Genomic DNA, 19,083 nt, shown 5'->3' on the forward strand with positions numbered 1-19,083 from the left:
TTGACGTCACGAGAAATGTTTTTCCTGTATTTCGCTGAAACAAAATGGTGGACAGCTGACCTTACCGCCCTCAGTGAAGGACGTAATGGCGCATCTTACTTCGTGGAAAAGGTTTTTCTAAATTGCTTCAAACGTTTCCATTTAAAATGTTTGATTTTCGTGTTATTATAGAGATAATAAAAAACACCAGTACGTTTTGATGGTTTAGCTGGGTTCAATTTACTTTTAAATATATATATTTAGTCAATAATATTTCTTCAAAATGGCGATTGTTTTATCTGTCACATGCGGCAGCCAGAGAGAGAAAACTACAATTTTGACAATCGGTTGCATTCCATAGACGGTAATAAAAATGTCAGTGTATGTCGTTTAACGGACAATAGTAATAACTGCTAAGTTATTTGATTGAGATTTTTTTTTGTAAAAATCGCTGAGAATAGTTGCGCTTCGCATGATCTTTCAACTTTCACCTACAACCCCACTAAGGCAGAAAATGGCTGCGTCCATACGGATTATCACGAAGGTGCTGTGCCGTCTGTCGCCTTCAATTTCACATCCATCGCGTCAGTATCAGGTATCATATTTTAGTAATCTGATAACATGCTCTTTGAGTCAGTTGTGCCTTGTTTGCAACAAGCATTTCGCAAACAAAAATCTGAGGAAACACTGTGTAACCTGTGAGCTAGCTGCGTAAGCTAAGAGTAGCCGTTCTACTACGATGTCATGTACGACTTAAAAGACCAGCCCGGGACAGTTGTGGGTTCATGTGGGATGTTGTAATGTGATTTTTTTTTTTTTGTTTCACGCAGTGTTGCTTGCGGAGGCTGCCTGTGAGCACCTGTCCAGCTCCCTCCCTGCTGGGACATCCCGGGCAGCGGTTCTGCCAAGCCGCGTCGCTGCAGGATGAGGCTGCTTCTCAGGCCTCAGAGGCTCTGTCCCGGTACAAGGACAGACCCTGGGATTACATGGAAAGCGAAGGTACGAGAGGACAATCGTGTCTTTTTTCAAGGGCGCGCTTAAAAAAACAAAATCAACAATATTCTCTTTTTCTGTGACAGAGTATATCGAGAGGTATGGAAGTGGTGATGTGTGGGCAAACTACAGGAGGAACCACAAAGGGGCCATCCCACCGCAGAAGACACGCAAGACTTGCATTGTATGGTTTCTTTTATTGCACTAAAAATTACTTTTATTAGTACAGTGCATTGGGTTTCTTCTAAAATAACCATTATGCTGTTTCTGTAGAGAGGAAACCAGACATGTGGCAACCCCTGTCCGATTTGTCGAGATCCAAACGTCATCATCCACCACCAGGTAGGCAATATCTATCAGTCTCTGCATGCTTAACATGACCAAACGTCATCATCCACCATCAGGTAGGCAATATCCATCAGTCTCTGCTGAAAATGGAATGGATGGAAATATTGCCAGTTATTTATGTAACCCACATTGTATGCTGGACACCACCTAACAGCCAGAGAAAGCTATGGAGTCTGACTTTGTTTTGGCAAAGCTACACCCTGATACAACTGTGTGACATACTCAGCTAAGCGCAACATTCAACTTTGATTTCTGTGACCTATGAGAGAGCACTTTATGTCCTCTGTACAACTATGCACCATCATTTCCATTTAGAACTTATCTGTAGCAACTCCTGTCAGCCTGTGGCTTTTACTTTAGCCTCACTGACCATTCTGCTTTGTTTTGTGTCTTCATTTTCTGAGGTTTTATGGGTTGGGTGGTGAAAACGTGGATCTCGGTTAGCTTGCAAGTAGTGGTGCAGTTTGCAATGGGGAATGCAAATTAAATATCCAGCTAACCAAAGAGAGGAAGTGAGGTTTCTCACCACAGCAGCACGTTGTAGGCTCTGCTCTCTGTTGCATTCATTTCATTAACAGAGCAACATGCTGCTAGCTTGGATTTCCTTTTCCCATTCTCAGCCAGGCTGCATTGAACTGTTGAAAGACCTTTTTTTTTTTTTTCTTAATTATTATTATTAGTTTATTTTATGGATACTACGATCAGCATTTTTGGGGGCCGATCCGATCACAGGAATCCTAAATCTGCCGATACCGATCCCAAAATCGATGGGCGAATAATAAAAATCCTCAATGTTGTGTATTTACAATCTAGCCTTAACACTTAAAGTGTTTAAAAAAAAACATATTTGTACTAAAATGAATGACCACCATCAGCTTTTTATTTATGTAAACATTACATGCCCTTTCAAGACCAATAGATAAATAAAAAAACAACAACTAAACCTTAACTGAGGGAATAAGCAAGTAAGAATGAGCAACCAAATACATTTTGGTTGCTTATTCTTACTTGCTTATTCCCTCATAGAGGAAACAGCCTTCCCAAAGTTATGCCAACTAACACCAAAACTGACAAAAACAGACTCTAGGGTACTGCTTAGGCTACCATAGTTTCTTTCTAAGGTGGGCCTATCTTAATTAATTCTCAGGCCTAAATGGCAAATTTTTCTTTATAAATATTAGCATCTCTGCATTTTTGGAGGTTAACCTATTCCTTTTCTCATCCAAAACATGTGCTGCGGTGCTGAACAGTTTTTCACTTTCCACACTGGTGCACGGTGTGCACAAGTAGGCTCGTGCTCCTTCTGCAAGTGCGGGGAACCGCTCCTTATTAGCCTACCAGTAAGCAAGTGGCTGTCCACTTTGTGGTGTCAGGGGCTCACAGAGGTAGAGGTTAATCTGTGAGGTGAGTGGAGACTCCTCAGCTCTCGTTTCCTCATATTCATCTACTAGCTCTGCAAACATAGCTTGTAGAGAGCTGGCAGCCGATTTCTTTTTTTTTTTTTGTAGTGACTTAAGCCTCGTTTATAGTCTGTAACGCAAGACGCAAGCCGCAACGCAAGCCCTTGCGCGGTTGCAAGCCCCCCCTTGCGTGCTTGCGTGTGTCACCTCAATTTTCTAAACTTCACGCAAGACGCAAGCGCGAGCCACTGGCTGTGGTCGAAACCGCCTACTACTTGATCGATCTGACAGTATGCAGAGCGTTTACACACAGTGCACTTCACTCCTGCCCGAGCCGAAATCAGCCGGCCTGAAAAGCTGATTTCCCTTAAGCTATAGGCTAAACTCTGTAAATATATAACTTTAGCAACATTTGAAACATTTTCAGGCGAGAAAGTAGTCGTTTAGACCCCCAAGGTGTTGAAAATCTGACAAAATACCGGCTATTTACAAGAAGAAGAAGAAGCATGAATCTATGGAAGAGAGACTTGCCAAAGAGCTCCTGGCGGTGAATTTCCTTTCATCGTAGTAGGCTTGTCATTGAAAAAACCCGCTACTCCACCTACTGTCCTGGCGGTGAATCGCCACGCAGCACACGCAACCGCCGACAAAGCAAAATGAAGTATAAACGTCTCGAGCCATTAACATACGCGCAAGACGCAAGCGCAAGGGCAGTTAAAAGAAGTATAACTCAGCCTTTAGACCCACACGCCTCCAAGCTGATGGGTTGTTGAGTGCTGTGGCCTGGAAGGGCAGCCACAACATCCCGAAGCACATCACGCAGGTGTGGCTTGAGATGGTCAGGGAAGTATCGGTCTTTGTATCTTTAAAAAATTGATTAAAAAAAATCTGAAATTAGTTGCATGTTCTGTAGGCTACACAGATCTGCACTGCTAAACACGTAGAACTGCACATCTGAACTGCCACATGGCAAGTAACAACAGACAAAATGTAGAAGAGTGGTGGTGTACTTTAATTTATTAATCTTTAACCTTCAGATCAATCACACATATTTGCCTGGGAACCTTACAGATGCTAAACTTCTTTTTTTTTGGAGGGGGGGGGCTTTTTATGCCTTTAATTATAGGACAGTTGGAGAGAGACAGGAATGCAAGGGGCAGAGAGGGGAGACATGCAGCAAAGGGCCGCTCGGTGCGGGAGTCGCGAGGACTGTAGCCTCTGTACATGGGGCGGCTGCTTAACCCACTACACCACCGACCGCCCCACAGATGCTAAACTTTTACCATCTGATTTCATGTTACCTCTGCAAGACTTTAATGAATTTAGATGATTTAGGCCAAGTAAAATAAGTTTGTCTCTTCTTGGATCCAGAATGGTTGCAACGACATAGAGGTTTTCAGATCCAATGTCAGCAAATCGTCTCTGGATGGCTTCCAGCAATGTTGTTTTTGAAGTTTTCACTCCGTTGTCAGTATCGGCTGTTTTTTCCAGGAGACGTGTGAGGGCTTTAATGGACGGAATAACGTCAGCAGCTGTTGCAGATGTTGAGCTGATCTGTTGCGTGAGCTCCTCGAACGGAGCGAGGAGGGAGGTCATATTCTCGATTAATTTCCACTGGTTACTTGTTAATGAACATGGCAATTCATAATCAGCGGCATAGGCAGCAAGAGACTCTGGAGCATGTACAAACTGATGTTCCATCTCGTTGGAACATCTTGTTGAAGTCTTTTGGTTTTCTGGCCAAGTCGCTTCTGAATATCATAAAAACGGGAGTAAGCTAACGGGGAATGTTTAAAATGTCCGATGATGCGTCTCCGTGAACAGATGATATCCGAAATGGCGCGCTGTGACAGTACTCCCTCGGAGACAACAAGCTGTAGCGTATGTGCCATACACACTAAACTGGGCAAAGCTGCGTCTCTCATGGCCTTTTCCATGTTCCGTGCGTTGTCCCTTAAAACAGCACGGACGTTCTCTCTTGGGATGCTCCAGAACTCAAACATACGTCCGAAGGCTCCTGCTAAAGCATCGGCTGCTTGTGACCCTTTGAATTCTTGGCAGTGCAGTACGAGGTTGTGTCGCAGGAAGTTCAGGTTGATGAAATGCGCTGTTAAACTTAACATCGACATGGGACATGCACTGGAACTCCAAATATCAGTTGTAAAACTGATTGATGTGACATTGTCTTTCAAAAGTGTGTTGACGTGTGTGTATACTGTCTCGTACAGCTGAGGGAGACATACATCCGTTAGGTATTTACGTCCGGGGGGGACATAGCGTGGCTCCAGGCACGATAACAACCGTCGGAACCCCGTGTCCTCCACCACAGAAAGAGGCTGCTCGTCAAGTCCAATGAATTTCATAAGTGTTTTTGTTATATCCCTCCACCTTTTACTGTCCCTGCTGTACGGCTCCAGGCGTTTAAATGTTTCACTGACAGTGAGCTGAGTGACGGTTGGGGTTTCTTTTCCTCGCGCTTGTTTTTTAATACTCTCCGTATTCCGTAGTGTGCTGTGTTCTTAAATGTCTGATTAGTTTAGTGGTATTAAATTGTCGTTGTGTAATGCCACCTCCCATATTTTACAAACAGCGAGTTTTATGTCTTTTTGCGAAATGGCGAAAAAATTCCACACCGGAGAACTCATATCAGCTTCTTTCATGAGAGCAGAAAACAGTCGCCGGTAAGTTACGTCACGCGCGGGAAAGAAAACCGTTTAATTCATATAATTTTAACATAAATCTCATTGATAATTTCATATAAAGTCACGCGGAGAAAAACAGTCTCAGGTTAAAAAAACAAACAAAAAAAAAAACGTTTTTTTTTTTTTTTTTTTTTTTCAAATATGCGATCGGCTTTTCTGATCGGCACTTCGAGAGCCCACCGATCAACCTGTTTAGGGTCCATATCGGCTGATTGATCGGAGCATCCCTAGTTTATTCATTTTATTAGAACATGAAAAAAAAATATAAAAACATATTAAAAAAGTAGAACAACAAAAACATACAAAGTAGACGGTAGATAAACCTCAGGGCTGGTCCTCCAAAGATGAACATTCTGCATGAATTTAATTTCCAGGAATGTGAAAAACAACAAAGCAATTTAGAGAGAGAGAGAGAAAGAAAAGCAATGTGGTGATATGAAGAAAATGTGTGGGTTATGCATTTCTCAACTGGACCAATAGAAAGTGAATTATTTCTTTCTTAAATGATTTTGTGCTTGTACAATTTCTAAGGTGAATTGGTAATGAATTCCAAAAGTACAGCGCTCTGAATCTGACTGAGAACTGAGAGAAAGTCGACTTGGAAAAAGTGGGATGGAGATTATTTACTGACCTGGTGTTGAATCTTGGAACTGAAATAGATTGGAAACAAATAGGAAGTAACTTGGATTGATAAACAAAAATACATATTTGAAGAGTATTTACAGCAAAAATAGGAAGAATCCTCAGGAATTGAAACAGGGGAATGGAACCAGTGAATCTGTTAGAAAACGTCATCATTTTGATGAATGGTTTTTGTAAGTTCAGAATACAGTTTAGGGAACTCTTGAAAGAACTTGCCCAAATAATATTACAGTAAGAAATGAAAGGATAGATCATAGTATAATATAAATTGATCAAGATTTTACCAGGCAATAGATGACGTATTCTTCTGATAACTCCAATATTCTTTGCAATCTCATTTGAAATAGACAGAATATGATTTTTCCAAGTGAGATTTTCATCAATTAAAATACCTAAAAATCTACCCTTTCCAAGATGTTATTGTCAGTATAAACATTAGGAAGAGAGATTAGGGGTGGGTATTGTGGCCAATTTCCTAAATCGATTCGATTTCGATTCATAAGGTCCTGAATCGCTTAATCACGATTCAATTCGATTCAATTCAATCTGCTCTTAAATAATGAAAATGGCTCAACTGTTTTACAAAATACTAATGTATTTTATTTTATCTATTATTTTTACCATAAACAACAGGTTTTAAGTGCAAACTTGTGAATTGGACAGTTTATACTTCAGCTGTGAACACAACTGTCTCAAAAGTGCCATTTTAAAACTATAAAGGAATTGCAAGTGAAAGTGTACTTGAACTACAACATTCCATCACTGCAAATTGCATTAAGGCATTGTTTCTTAATGTGCAAAAATGATGATGATAATAATAATAATGGTAACAAACTAAAAGTAAACTTAAATGATCTAAAGTCAAGTCCTGTTATTGTAACTTTTTTCTCACTTGGTAATTGTGAGATTCTTGTGCAGGAAAAGGAGCTCATTGACCTGATCTGGGGTTAGGCTGCTCCTTTTTGCAGTGACAATATCACCCGCAGTTGAAAACACCCTCTGCGACTCAATAATGGTCCCTGGGACACAAAGGTATTGCTGCGCCAGGCGAGCCAACAGTGGATACGCACTCATCAGTCAGATGTTTACGTTGCACCATAACGTAGTGTGGATCGAGCACATGAATGAGCCGCTTGAAGCCTTAGTTTTCCACTACCGAGTACGGGCGTAAACCTTTGCAGACGCGGAGAATGGTCTGGTAATGTTAGTGATTCCCTCAGTTTCTTTTGTTTTGCCCTGGACGGCTTGTTGGCGGAAGCTAATGTCAGTGTAGTGTGATACCTTGTCAAGTGGTTTCTGAGGTTTGGAGTATTTCGACAATAACTGACCTCTGCTTGGTAGATCTTACAAACCACTTTGGTTTTATCCAGCTCTTTGTTGTTTTAAATCTGAAATGGTTCCAGCCCTCAGACTTAAGTTGGGGCGGCTTGCTGAGCGGAGTTTTACCTGCGTCGGCCATCGTGGAAGCTTGTGCGCTTGAATGGCAAGCGGACGTAAATGCGCCACTGTTGCATCACGCACGAGACTACTGGGGTTAACTTCATGAAAAAAATAAATAAATAAAAATTTTTTGAAAAATTTAAAATGAAATCGATCCAAAATCGATTGAATCGATTTTTTTTTTACCCAGCCCTAAGAGAGATTGTTGACTTCTCGGAGTAAATAACATATACCAGCTTTTCTTTAAACCTTAAACCATAAGTCAACTTTACACACTTCTGTGTTAATTTCTGATATTAATTTAGGTCCATTCTTAGCAGATAAAAAAATACTGGAGTCATCTGCAAACACAATAAAATGTGCTTCAGTTGGTGACATGTAGGTCATTTACATAAATAAGAAACAGTAAAGGGCCCAGAATTGATCTTTGGGGCAAACCACACGAAAGCAACTTTAAGTAGGATGAGGAGTTGTTCCAGGAAACAAATTGCCTTCTTTCAGACAAATAGCTTTTTAACTATGACAGATTTAAGTTACATAAACCATAAAGAGAAAGTTTTTGTAATAAATGTCATGATTGACGGTATTGAATGCTTTGATAGCTCTAGAAATACTCCAAGTGTTAATTCTTTATTATCGGAAGCCTCAGTAATGTTATCTACAGGTCGGGTGGGGGCCACAGAGGTGGAGGGATTCTCTCTGAACCCGTACTGATGGTCATATAAAGTGTTATTGGCATTAAGGTTTTTCTAATACTTTGGAGAAACATGGTAGGATGGGTCTATAATGAGAGAATAATGAGGGATCATCAGATTTGAAGAAAGGGATGACTTTAGCCCATTTAAACTGAGCAGGAAACATTCTGGAGATTAAAAACATGAAGGAGAGGTTTGATGATGTATGGAAGGCTTGTTTTGAGTATTTCATTTCATCATGACCTGGTGCAGAGGATTTAATTTTGTTTACAACGCCAATGAGCTCAATCTCAGTGATGGGGCAAAATGCAGAAGAAGAAGGGCTACGGCTTAGGCTACGGCTACACGAAAACGAAATGAGCGTTTTTTTGAAAACGGGTACACATTTAGCTGCCAGATTCCTTAGAGAAGATAGCATATTATCCAAATCTTTACTCACTGATTTATGGCAGTCCAGAGAGGTTTTATATCCAATCTTTTAATCCTAAAGTTCAGCTTCAGAACATTCCAGACTCTGAGTAATCCTGCCAACATCACTGCTCAGACTGTCCAGCCGTTTGTTGGTGGAGTCCAGGATCATCTGAACAAATGATTGAATGTCTTTTCCTGCTGTCCCAACAGGTCTTTCTAGAAAGTTTTTTGTTGGTCTAGCAGTTCATGAAGAACTGAGAGTGATACGACTTCATCCTCCAGGTGGCTTTCTTTGGGTGGCATGGTGGAAAGATGCTTGGTGGTAACTCCCTTTAGGCCTACTAGGCTGCTGGTGGTGGGAGCTCCTTGGAGGCCTGCTAGCCTGGTGGTGGTGGTACTTTGCCAGCCGAATCATGCATCTTGTACATAGGGCTGTCGCGATAACCGCAAAATGCAATCACCGCGGTGCTGAGAGGACCTCCGCAGTGCGTGTCCAGGCCACCGCCACCACCGCCCACCGCACGCCCCCTTGCACGCGCAGAACAACTCGAGAAACTAAAAGAGTTTTTAAGACTGCACAGTAGATACAAAGCGACTGAAAGAACTGATACCTTTTTTTAAGCCAGCACAGTAATAATGATACATTGTATATTCCTCGCAAGGCAGGAGAAACACATTAACACAGCTTGGTGCCGCGTTTCTGTCGTCATCTTTGCATATAGGCACCGCACACGCACACGCACACACGTCTGCATGCTACTCGTTGTGGTCTCATTCTCCCTCAGCAGCTGATATTACAAGAATATGCCTACTCAGTGTCGTAGCAATAGAAGTTAAAATAAAATGCAGTGGCCTACCTTTATCTCGGCTTTACTCCTCTGCCTAGTCCGGACACTTTATGGCTTTGAATCTTCCCTTATTATCTATGTTTAACGTTGTAAATGTGACCGTCTAATATCAACAATAAACTAGCTTCCACAGAACCACAGCTTGGTGTGCACATTTGCTGTTGGTCTGTAGGCCTATTTTAAAAAAAAAAAAAAACATTTAAAAAATGTGCCGGGCCAGAAATAAGCTCTAACAACTTTGCGGAAACAGTTAAAGTTCAGCTTGGGTTGGTTGGTCGGCGGGCAGTCTGTTTAAAAAAACTGTATAACGGACACGTGAGCTCAACTGCTGCACTGATCTGCTTCGTTTTTCTCCGTCATTACTAAACAAAACGTGCGCAGGTCTGCAACAATGTTGATATTTGCCATGTGGCACTGGCAACAATGTTGCAGAACTGGGGTATGCGCTGCTTGATCTCTGCTATGTTGGTCTGTGAGCGAGTAAATGACAGGCAAAGCAAAGTGAAATGTCAGAATCGCTGGGAAAAAAAGACGGATTATGCGCTCGATTTTCATCTAACATTGCGTGTCGTGGAAAGTAGCCTAATGAACAAAAATGCGATATCACCGCATACCGCGCTGTTGAGCGGCTATGAGTCACCGCGACAGCCCTACTTGTACAACAAGATGATATATTCTTCCTCAGTTTGACTCCTCTTGAATGTAGAAAATTAAAATAAAAACAAAATCCCTTGCATCTTCTGTAAGCGTCTCGATATTTCAACAGGAATCTTGTGCGATTAATGTGTTCCAGGTGATTTCTGACCTGATGACGATGTGTTGTGGTAGCTGAAATGTTTTCTCCTGGGGAACCTGTTAAATGGAAGTATCCGCTGGCTGCCGCTGATCACATGCTGCTGCTTCTTCTCTTGCAGAATGTGAAGCTGCTGCAGCAGTTTATCAGCCCGCACACTGGGATGGTGTATGATCCCACCCGAACTGGTAAGTCACCATTTCATCTGTTAATGCGGTGTTTTCTTTCCACTATCACAGCAGATTTAAACAACTATCAGATTTTAAATTTTTTTTTTTACCATTTTCCTGCATAGCTCAGTGAAGAGCTAGTGAGCCGTCCCATTTATCTTAAGTGTGTTTTAGCAGGGAAACATTGAAGGTGCAGGGGAGGGGGTACAGGGACCAGGGTTAGGAAACACGAGCTGCTTTCACATATCACATGAGCATTATCGGTGCAGAAAGCCTTCTTAATGAACCCGGAACTGTTCCGCCTCACACGTCCACACCCCCTCTGTGCTTTCACACATGTGTGAAAGAAACTGTTATTCCATCAACATCTTCCTTGTGATTAGCAAGCCACTGATTTATTTATTTTTATGCTTCTCCTGCCTTCAGGTGTGTGTATGAAGCAGCAGAAGAGGCTGCACGAGGCCATCAACACAGCACGAGATCACGGTACGGACTACAAAGTTGCTCAGAAATATCAAGTATCTCATGGCGCATTTCCATTAGCTCGGCACGGCTCAGTTTGGTTGTGTTTCCATTACAACCGAGTATCATTCCGTGCCTCCTCGATGTGGGCGGGGTCGTCGTAACACGGCTGCGCAACAACATAGGAGGAGGATAGCATGGAGGACATGGAGGTGCTCGTGTTGCTGCTCGCCCTGTGGCTGCTGCTCGCCCTGTGGCTGCTGCTCGCCCTGTGGCTGCTCACCCTGTGGCTGCTGCTCGCCCTGTGGCTGCTGCTCGCCCTGTGGCTGCTGCTCGCCCTGTGGCTGCTCACCCTGTGGCTGCTGCTCGCCCTGTGGCTGCTGCTCGCCCTGTGGTTGCTGCTCGCCCTGTGGCTGCTGCTCGCCCTGTGGCTGCTCCTCGCCCTGTGGCTGCTCCTCGCCCTGTGGTTGCTGCTCGCCCTGTGGCTGCTGCTCGCCCTGTGGCTCCTCGCCCTGTGGCTGCTGCTCGCCCTGTGGCTCCTCGCCCTGTGGCGGCTGCTCACCCTGTGGCTGCTCCTCGTCCTGTGGTTGCTCCTCGTCCTGTGGTTGCTCCTCGCCCTGTGGCGGCTGCTCACCCTGTGGCTGCTCCTCGTCCTGTGGTTGCTCCTCGCCCTGTGGTTGCTCCTCGCCCTGTGGCTGCTGCTCGCCCTGTGGCTGCTCACCCTGTGGCTGCTCACCCTGTGGCTGCTGCTCACCCTGTGGCTGCTCACCCTGTGGCTGCTCACCCTGTGGCTGCTGCTCGCCCTGTGGTTGCTCCTCGCCCTGTGGCTGCTGCTCGCCCTGTGGCTGCTCACCCTGTGGCTGCTCACCCTGTGGCTGCTGCTCACCCTGTGGCTGCTCGCCCTGTGGCTGCTGCTCGCCCTGTGGCTGCTGCTCGCCCTGTGGTTGCTGCTCGCCCTGTGGCTGCTGCTCGCCCTGTGGCTGCTGCTCGCCCTGTGGCTGCTGCTCACCCTGTGGCTGCTGCTCGCCCTGTGGTTGCTCCTCGCCCTGTGGCTGCTGCTCGCCCTGTGGCTGCTGCTCGCCCTGTGGTTGCTCCTCGCCCTGTGGCTGCTCACCCTGTGGCTGCTGCTCGCCCTGTGGCTGCTGCTCACCCTGTGGCTGCTGCTCGCCCTGTGGTAACGCTTCGGCCCGCGTGGAACCAGGGCTGAGGTGATACGGAAAGTCTACCCGGTTGCAGGTACTGCGTGCTAGTGGAAACACGCAATAGCGCGCCGAGCCGAAGCGAGCTGGTGGAGAAGCGCCATTAGGGGCCTATCCACCTTAACTTAATTTTTATCTTTTTCTTTTTAACCCCATTTAAGAAAGGGGGGGGGCAATATATGTCCAGTTTTGAAAGTGTACAGCTCGGTCAATAAGTCACTGCAGAGCCATTCAGCATCCACAGATCTGTGCATCTGACAGGTGGGTCATGTTGTTCTGGAGTGGTGACATCCAGCTGGGGATGCTAAGGGAGCAGCATCGTACTCCTGAGTGGTTTCAGGGGGGTGCTGGTAATGAGCCCTGACTAACCCCATTTTCCCCCCCTTTTCTGTCCCAGTGAAAAACACATGATGGTGTGGTGTAAAAAAGGTCAGATTTAGATCTGTGCCAAAATGAACAAGCTTGAAGATTTGATGTGAGAGCTTGTAGCTGTAGTTGTTGATAAATATCCTCAGCTGCGATATTTGCGTAGTGGTCGGCTTCTTTAAGAAAGAATAAAAGTCTTCCATAATTTAGTTGTTGGATGAATTCTTTCACAATTCTGGGGTCCCAGGCTTCCGTGGGTAGAGCTGGTGGGTTCCTGAATCAGGAATCACCATTATAAGGTCTCCATTAACCCGGATCCTAGGAGTCCTCCAGCCGGCTGCCGCTAAATACACAAACACACCGCAGACTCGGATGGTTCAGTTCAGTCTTCATTCCAGTCAGTGAATCCAACACGCCATGCTGACGTGTGATGTCGCTCTGTCCAGCCGTCACGCCGACCCCTTATAAAACCGCCCGCGCTGTCTCTGTGTGGACCACATTTTTCTAAAAACTTCTTATTGGTTGAAATGAACACGCTGCTTCCTGTTGACAAGCTAGTTAGCAACAGGTCAGCATCACTCAGGGAATAATGGACGAGGAGAAGCTGATCTTTACCGTAGAACACCTTCCAATGGTTCATGAGCCCAAACCACAAAGATCTGAACCCAAGGAGGCCGCATGGCTGGATGCTTCCAAGGCTTTTGTCTTGTGGAAAATCATTAATTTGGTCACAGATGTTGTATGAAGTAATAATGAAATAAGAGTTAATGGATTTCTTTTAATTCTAACATAAGCTTTAGTGTTTCATTTAGTTCTGCAGACAGGAAAGTGAGTGTGAGCAACATGTGATATCTCACCTTTTCTTTTAATCACCAACCTACATTTCTATAATATACCCTGAAGTCAGGGCTTTAGACTAACTTTTTACACTGGTTGCACTGGTGCGCCTAACTTTTTTTCTTAGGTGCACCAGCACAAAAGTTAGGTGCACCCAAATTTTTAAACGCATTGCATTTAACACCGCAGTTTTACAGGTTCACTTTATTTATTTATTTATTTTAAAATCGCTGTCCATATATGTCTATTAACTAGCAATCTGGTCAAAATAAAGTTCTTTATTTGAAGCACAATTCTACAAACTTACTGAACTTAACGTACTGAAAAAGTGTTGGTGCTTAAAGTGCTTCACTGGCCTGAAATTTAAACTTAAAACATCTCAAGATAAATTAAATAAAAAGAAAATCTAACTTACAATTGCAAGTGTTTTAAAGGTAGGGTAGGAGATCCTGGATTTTGAGTCCAGCGAAGCTGCATTTTGAAAATACACAGGTAAAAAGTCCCAACCCTTTTCTTCAGACTTCCCCCCGAAGCCACGCCTCTAGAGTACATGAACGCGCAATGCTTGTTCACGAGCACTAAGGTGCACGAGCGCTGTTCTGACTGCAAGCATCGATCGTTGCCGTATTTAGTATATGCTAACTATACGTTTAATAATGCTAGGTGCTAGCCAAGCTGGCTCTAGTTTAGCTTCCTGCCAAGCTTCTGGACGCGTAATTCGTTCACAGAGCAGGGTACGCGCACAGGGGGAAGGAGGGGGAGGGAGGAGCAGATTGCAGTTTGATAGACGCATCAGAATCCAATCATTGTGAACGGTCCGTTCACAATGATTGGATACTGTTTTTCCTAGATTGTACGTTCTAGAGGCCACTAAAACTTTTCATTTTTGTGTCAAAACTTTTAATTAATTGGTTGCAATGGGGGTGTGAAGAGTATTTCAAGCAATATGTAAAAAAATGTTCCAGAAAAAGAACCCCTACCCCACCTTTAAGGGCTTCAAACTGAACATCTCATGGCTCAATGTCTTATGGACATCAGTATATTCACCGGTCTTCCTCTCCTCAGATACGGCCGTACACACTGACGCATTCCTGAACGATCAGGAATGTCATGTACTCACTGTTCGCAGTTAGCACAGACTTCTTTTTTTTTTCAATGTATCTGCGATGACTCCTATAGATTGTGCGCACGCGACATCATTGCTGTATGTCGGGTTTATGTTCAAGCTATTTTTCTTAAGAATTATTTTGGACTTGAACTTTTGCAATATGGTCGGCAACGTTAAACTTGATTATCATCTGGGCCTCGTCCGATGATGTTTGCTGCTGCCTGCCGCTGAAAGGCAGCGGGGACACTGAGCAGGTAATGTGTTTCATACAGTGCTGGCCAAAAGTATTGGCACCCCTGCAATTCTGTCACATAATACTCAATTTCTTCCAGAAAATGATTGCAATCACAAATGCTTTGGTATTAATATCTTCATTTATTTTGCTTGCAATGAAAAAACACAAAAGAGAATGGGGAAAAAAAAGTCAAATCAATTACTATTTTACATAAAACTCCAAAAATGGGCCAGACAAAAGTATTGGCACCCTCAGCCTAATACTCGGTAGCACAACCTTTAGACAAAATAACTGCGAACAACCGCTTCCGGTAACCATCAATGAGTGTCTTACAATGCTCTGCTGGAATTTTAGACCATTCTTCTTTGGCAAACTGCTCCAGGTCCCTGAGATTTGAAGGGTGCCTTGTCCAAACTGCCATTTTGAGATCTCTCCGCAGGTGTTCTATGGCAGGGGTCCCCAACCACCGGGCCATGAGATTAGGGGGAAATTTTTTATTTTTTTTTAATTATTATTTTTTTTAATTTAAAAAAAGCACATGGAAATCGGGAATTCTTTCATTTCACTCGCTAGATTCTATACTTGGAAACTGCATAGATTGCATTATAGGAGGCCGATTGTGCACGTTTATTTTTTTCAATGATGACTGTCTGTCTGTCATCACATCCTAATTTGTAAAAGCGTCTGATAAATGTAATGTCTGTTGAACGTAAAGTTCTAAAAAAAAAAGTACCCCCATTATGAAGTCTTCAGACTTCATAATGTAATGCACACGGTCAAGCAGTCCAGTGCCAGAGGCAGCAAAGCAACCCCAAAACATCAGGGAACCTCTGCCATGTTTGACTGTAGGGACTGTGTTCTTTTCTTTGAAGGCCTCGTTTTTTTTCCCTGTAAACTCTGTTGATGCATTTTCCCAAAAAGCTCCACTTTTGTCTCATCTGACCAGAGAACATTCTTCCATGTTTTGGCAACCTCCAGCCTGGCTTTTTTATGTCTCTGGGTCAGAAGTGGGGTCTTCCTGGGTATCCTACCATAGAGTCCCTTTTCATTCAGACGCCGACAGATAGTACGGGTTGACACTGTTGTACCCTCGGACTGCAGGGCAGCTTGAACTTGTTTGGATGTTAGTCGAGGTTCTTTATCCACCATCCACACAATCTTTCGTTGAAATCTCTCGTCAATTTTTCTTTTCCGTCCACATCTAGGGAGGTTAGCCACAGTGTCATGGGCTTTAAACTTCTTGATGACACTGCGCACGGTAGACACAGGAACATTCAGGTCTTTGGAGATGGACTTGTAGCCTTGAGATTGCCCATGCTTCCTCACAATTTTGCTTCTCAAGTCCTCACAGTTCTTTGAGCATGGAGAAAAGAAAGAAGACCAATGTGGTACACACAAGGACACAAGACAGAGGTTGAGTCAACTTTAATCCATTTTAACTGGCTGCAAGTGTGATTTAGTTATTGCCACCACCCGTTATGTACCACAGATAAGTAACAGGTACTGTTAATTACACAAATTAGAGAAGCATCACATGATTTTTCAGAGGATGCCAATACTTTTGTCCACCCCCTTTTTTATGTTTGGTGTGGAATTATATCCAATTTGGCTTTTTGACAATTCTTTTTGTGGTTTTCCATTGAAGACAAATTAAATGAACATTTTAATATCAAAGCATTTGTAATTGCAATCATTTTCTGGGAGAAATGGAGCATTATCTGACAAAATGTCTGGGGTGCCAATACTTTTGGCAGCACTGTAGATGCGTTGTGCTTTTTCAGCTTTTCAATTCGAAATGTATTAGAACCAGTCACAAATGCACTATTGCCACACTTTACAGTAAATGCAGTGCATTATATTATCGGCTTTACTGCATCTTAGCCTGGTAAACTGGACAAATGTATACACTTTAGCCCTTTTAATTTCAGTTGGTTCTGGCTCGGAGTCGATCGTATGTGGCTCATTATCTGATGCTAGCTCCGGACCAGGGCATGACATAACGTGGGAGGTTGATGGCTCCGTGTCAGAGCATTGGTTGTGGTTATTTTCGGACGAATCAGGCCTTAACTTAACAAAAAAGTTGTCAATCGTTCTTTTCATCTCATCACCCGCGGCTACATCCACTGTTTATCTGACGGGCCGAGGTTCATCACCTCTCTGTCTGACTAGCAAGCACGTGTTCAAACGTACACACACGTACATGAGCCAATCAGAAGGGGGTCCCGCCCTTCACTATCTCTGATTGGTTTAGACCACGATAGGTCTAATGTGTGTCTGTTGTTGAACCACAGGGAGACTTTCAGAGTCGCGTAGACTTTTTTTCCCTCCCCTTGAACGGGTGGTTGCACCGGTGCAACCTGAGATTTTTTTTTAGTCGCACCATAGAGCCCTGCCTGAAGTATATAAGGTGCTGCAGACCACTTAGCTGCTGTAGGAGTGATGAAGATGCTAAAATAAATGTACAATGCAGAGACTATCAGCACAGCCTCTGATGAATTATCCCCGTCTCCTTTCAGGCTTACTGCCCTTTCAGATCCCACATGTGGAATTTTCAGCAGAGGACTACTCAAATTCCCATGATGCTGTTGGGTCCACCCCTCCTCCTCCATCTTTGACCCCAGGCCACAGCTGGTATAAGTGGTATGGGGAGATGGCACCAGACCACAGTGAGGTGGCTAAAGTGAAGAAGACCTACAAAGCTTACTTAAAGTGACGCTGGGATCCAGACATTCTGACCACATGGTTACACACAATGACTTGTACAATAAAGATTATGGTGAAAACATTTATTTGGCTTGGGCAGCTCATTATTTCGCAGATGTGAAGTCTGATCAGGAGTGAAGTCCAGGCCGAGGGTCGGCTGATCAGGGGTTAACCTTGTTGACCACGGTCTCTCCCAAAGCCTCCAGCACTTCCCGCTTGTAGTCATCGAAGTCTCCGTCAATCTGGTTGATGCCGCAGTCCTCCACCACCCAGAGCTGGCACTGAGTCTCTGTGATGAGCCGGGCGTCGTGGCTCACAATGATCACAGCTGATGGGACAGGGCCATCAAAACCAATCATTATACAATTCACACGTTATATGAAGGCCTATATCACTGCTCTGCTTTCCTGCTTTTATAGAACAGATATGACACTAAAGTGCTGAATCAGTTCAATTAGAGCCAAGAGTTTAGGCTTTTTAAGCAAGTGAGGGGCACACACTTCATACTCTATTGATGCTCTTCCAGGCTTTCTTTTTGACCACCAAAGAAATGGTCCTAAGTTAACACCGGGGGTCAGAGCCAATAAGCCGCTTTCGGACAGAGCCGTTCTAAGAACGGTCCTCCTGGAATTCCGTTCTGATAACTATCCTTCCCCAGCAGAACTGTTTCAGTCTGCATTCGCACATGAGTCGGACCAGGTCGGGACTGATGTGCCGTGTGCAGCCGTCTGCGACAGTGACGTGTTACTTTAGCGTCACATTCAACAACAAAACAGAACAAAACCCGGTAAAAGTAAGGAGAGAAGAAAAGGTTCCTACAGTTTGAATAGCCGCTTTCGGACTGTAGGAACCTTTAGCAGTTCCTCAAACCTTTTCAGGAACGGGGCTGTTTTCTCCCGCATTCGCACATACAGGAACTCGGGACCATGGCCCTCAGTTCCTGGAACCATTTCAGCTCCTTCTCCTCAGCTGGGTCTGTTCTGGGTTCTATAGGAACACATCTGACGGAGGTGTTTGGTGGCCGGTAGCTCCGCCCCTTGGTGGTCGGTAGCTCCGCCCCTTGTCATGTTGTCAGGCTGAAATGTTTCCTCATACGACACGGACACAACCTTGGCGTGTTTAATAAGTTAAACCTCCACGTGGTCTCCTTTGTCTGCGGCGCTCTGCTCTCCTTCCTTCATGAAACCAAGAAGTATGGCCTGCGCTCCATCCTGCGTCTCCTGACTCTCTGTGAGCTCTTCCAGCCTCCATGTTAGATGCCTGATGTGATCCTCCATGATTAATATCACCATCACGCAGACCATGAACACGGTGGCCTCCCCGCTCTCCATGTTAGCTTCTTGGTGGTGTTTTTTTTCTTCTCTGCTTATTTTTACCGGGTTTATGTTTTGTTGTTGAATGTGGCGCTAAAGTAACACGTCGCTGTCGCATCAGTCCCAACTCATGTGGGAATGCAGACTGAAACAGTTCCGCTGGGGAAGGGCAGCTATCAGAACGGAATTCGAGGAGGACCGTTCTTAGAACAGCGTTCTTAGAGCTGCTTCTGTTCAAAGAAGCATGCTGACACACAGGAGGGAACAGACAGTCCTTCCTGCCAGCAGCAATAAGGCTTTAGAATGAAAACTTAAATATTACCATTATATAATGGAAACAGAACTTCCCTTTGGGATAAATAAGGTATTTTTTTTACTTCTAAAGTATCGCTGTGGTCTTCTACAGGGGGGTTAAAGCTTTAAAGTCTCATAATGATGG

The 19,083-nt window shown here is 44.2% G+C and overlaps 2 protein-coding genes across 4 annotated transcripts in view; one reads left to right on the top strand and one right to left on the bottom strand.

Annotated features, from left to right (window-relative positions):
* Positions 1 to 48: 48 nt before the first annotated feature.
* mrps18b (mitochondrial ribosomal protein S18B) lies at positions 49 to 17,417 on the top strand. Of its 2 annotated transcripts, XM_075450473.1 has the most exons (8): positions 49 to 111; positions 487 to 574; positions 810 to 978; positions 1,059 to 1,156; positions 1,246 to 1,314; positions 10,373 to 10,439; positions 10,848 to 10,907; positions 17,145 to 17,417. In XM_075450473.1, exons 1-8 carry the CDS (start codon positions 86 to 88, stop codon positions 17,339 to 17,341), a joined length of 774 nt encoding a protein of 257 aa, XP_075306588.1. In that variant the 5' UTR covers positions 49 to 85; the 3' UTR covers positions 17,342 to 17,417. The 2 variants fall into 2 exon arrangements, with proteins under 2 accessions (XP_075306588.1, XP_075306587.1); XM_075450472.1 differs by lacking the exon at positions 49 to 111 and having other exon boundaries at positions 202 to 574.
* abcf1 (ATP-binding cassette, sub-family F (GCN20), member 1) overlaps positions 17,400 to 19,083 on the bottom strand; it is a 56,445-nt gene continuing 54,761 nt past the window's right edge. For both annotated transcript variants that reach the window (XM_075450468.1, XM_075450467.1), the window contains one exon: positions 17,400 to 17,659. In XM_075450468.1, coding sequence (XP_075306583.1) covers positions 17,493 to 17,659 — 167 coding nt within the window. In that variant the 3' untranslated portion in view covers positions 17,400 to 17,492. The remainder of the gene's footprint in view (positions 17,660 to 19,083) is intronic.

The sequence above is a fragment of the Odontesthes bonariensis genome, chromosome 18 (genome assembly GCF_027942865.1).
Source record: "Odontesthes bonariensis isolate fOdoBon6 chromosome 18, fOdoBon6.hap1, whole genome shotgun sequence".
In the NCBI taxonomy this organism is placed as follows: domain Eukaryota; kingdom Metazoa; phylum Chordata; class Actinopteri; order Atheriniformes; family Atherinopsidae; genus Odontesthes; species Odontesthes bonariensis.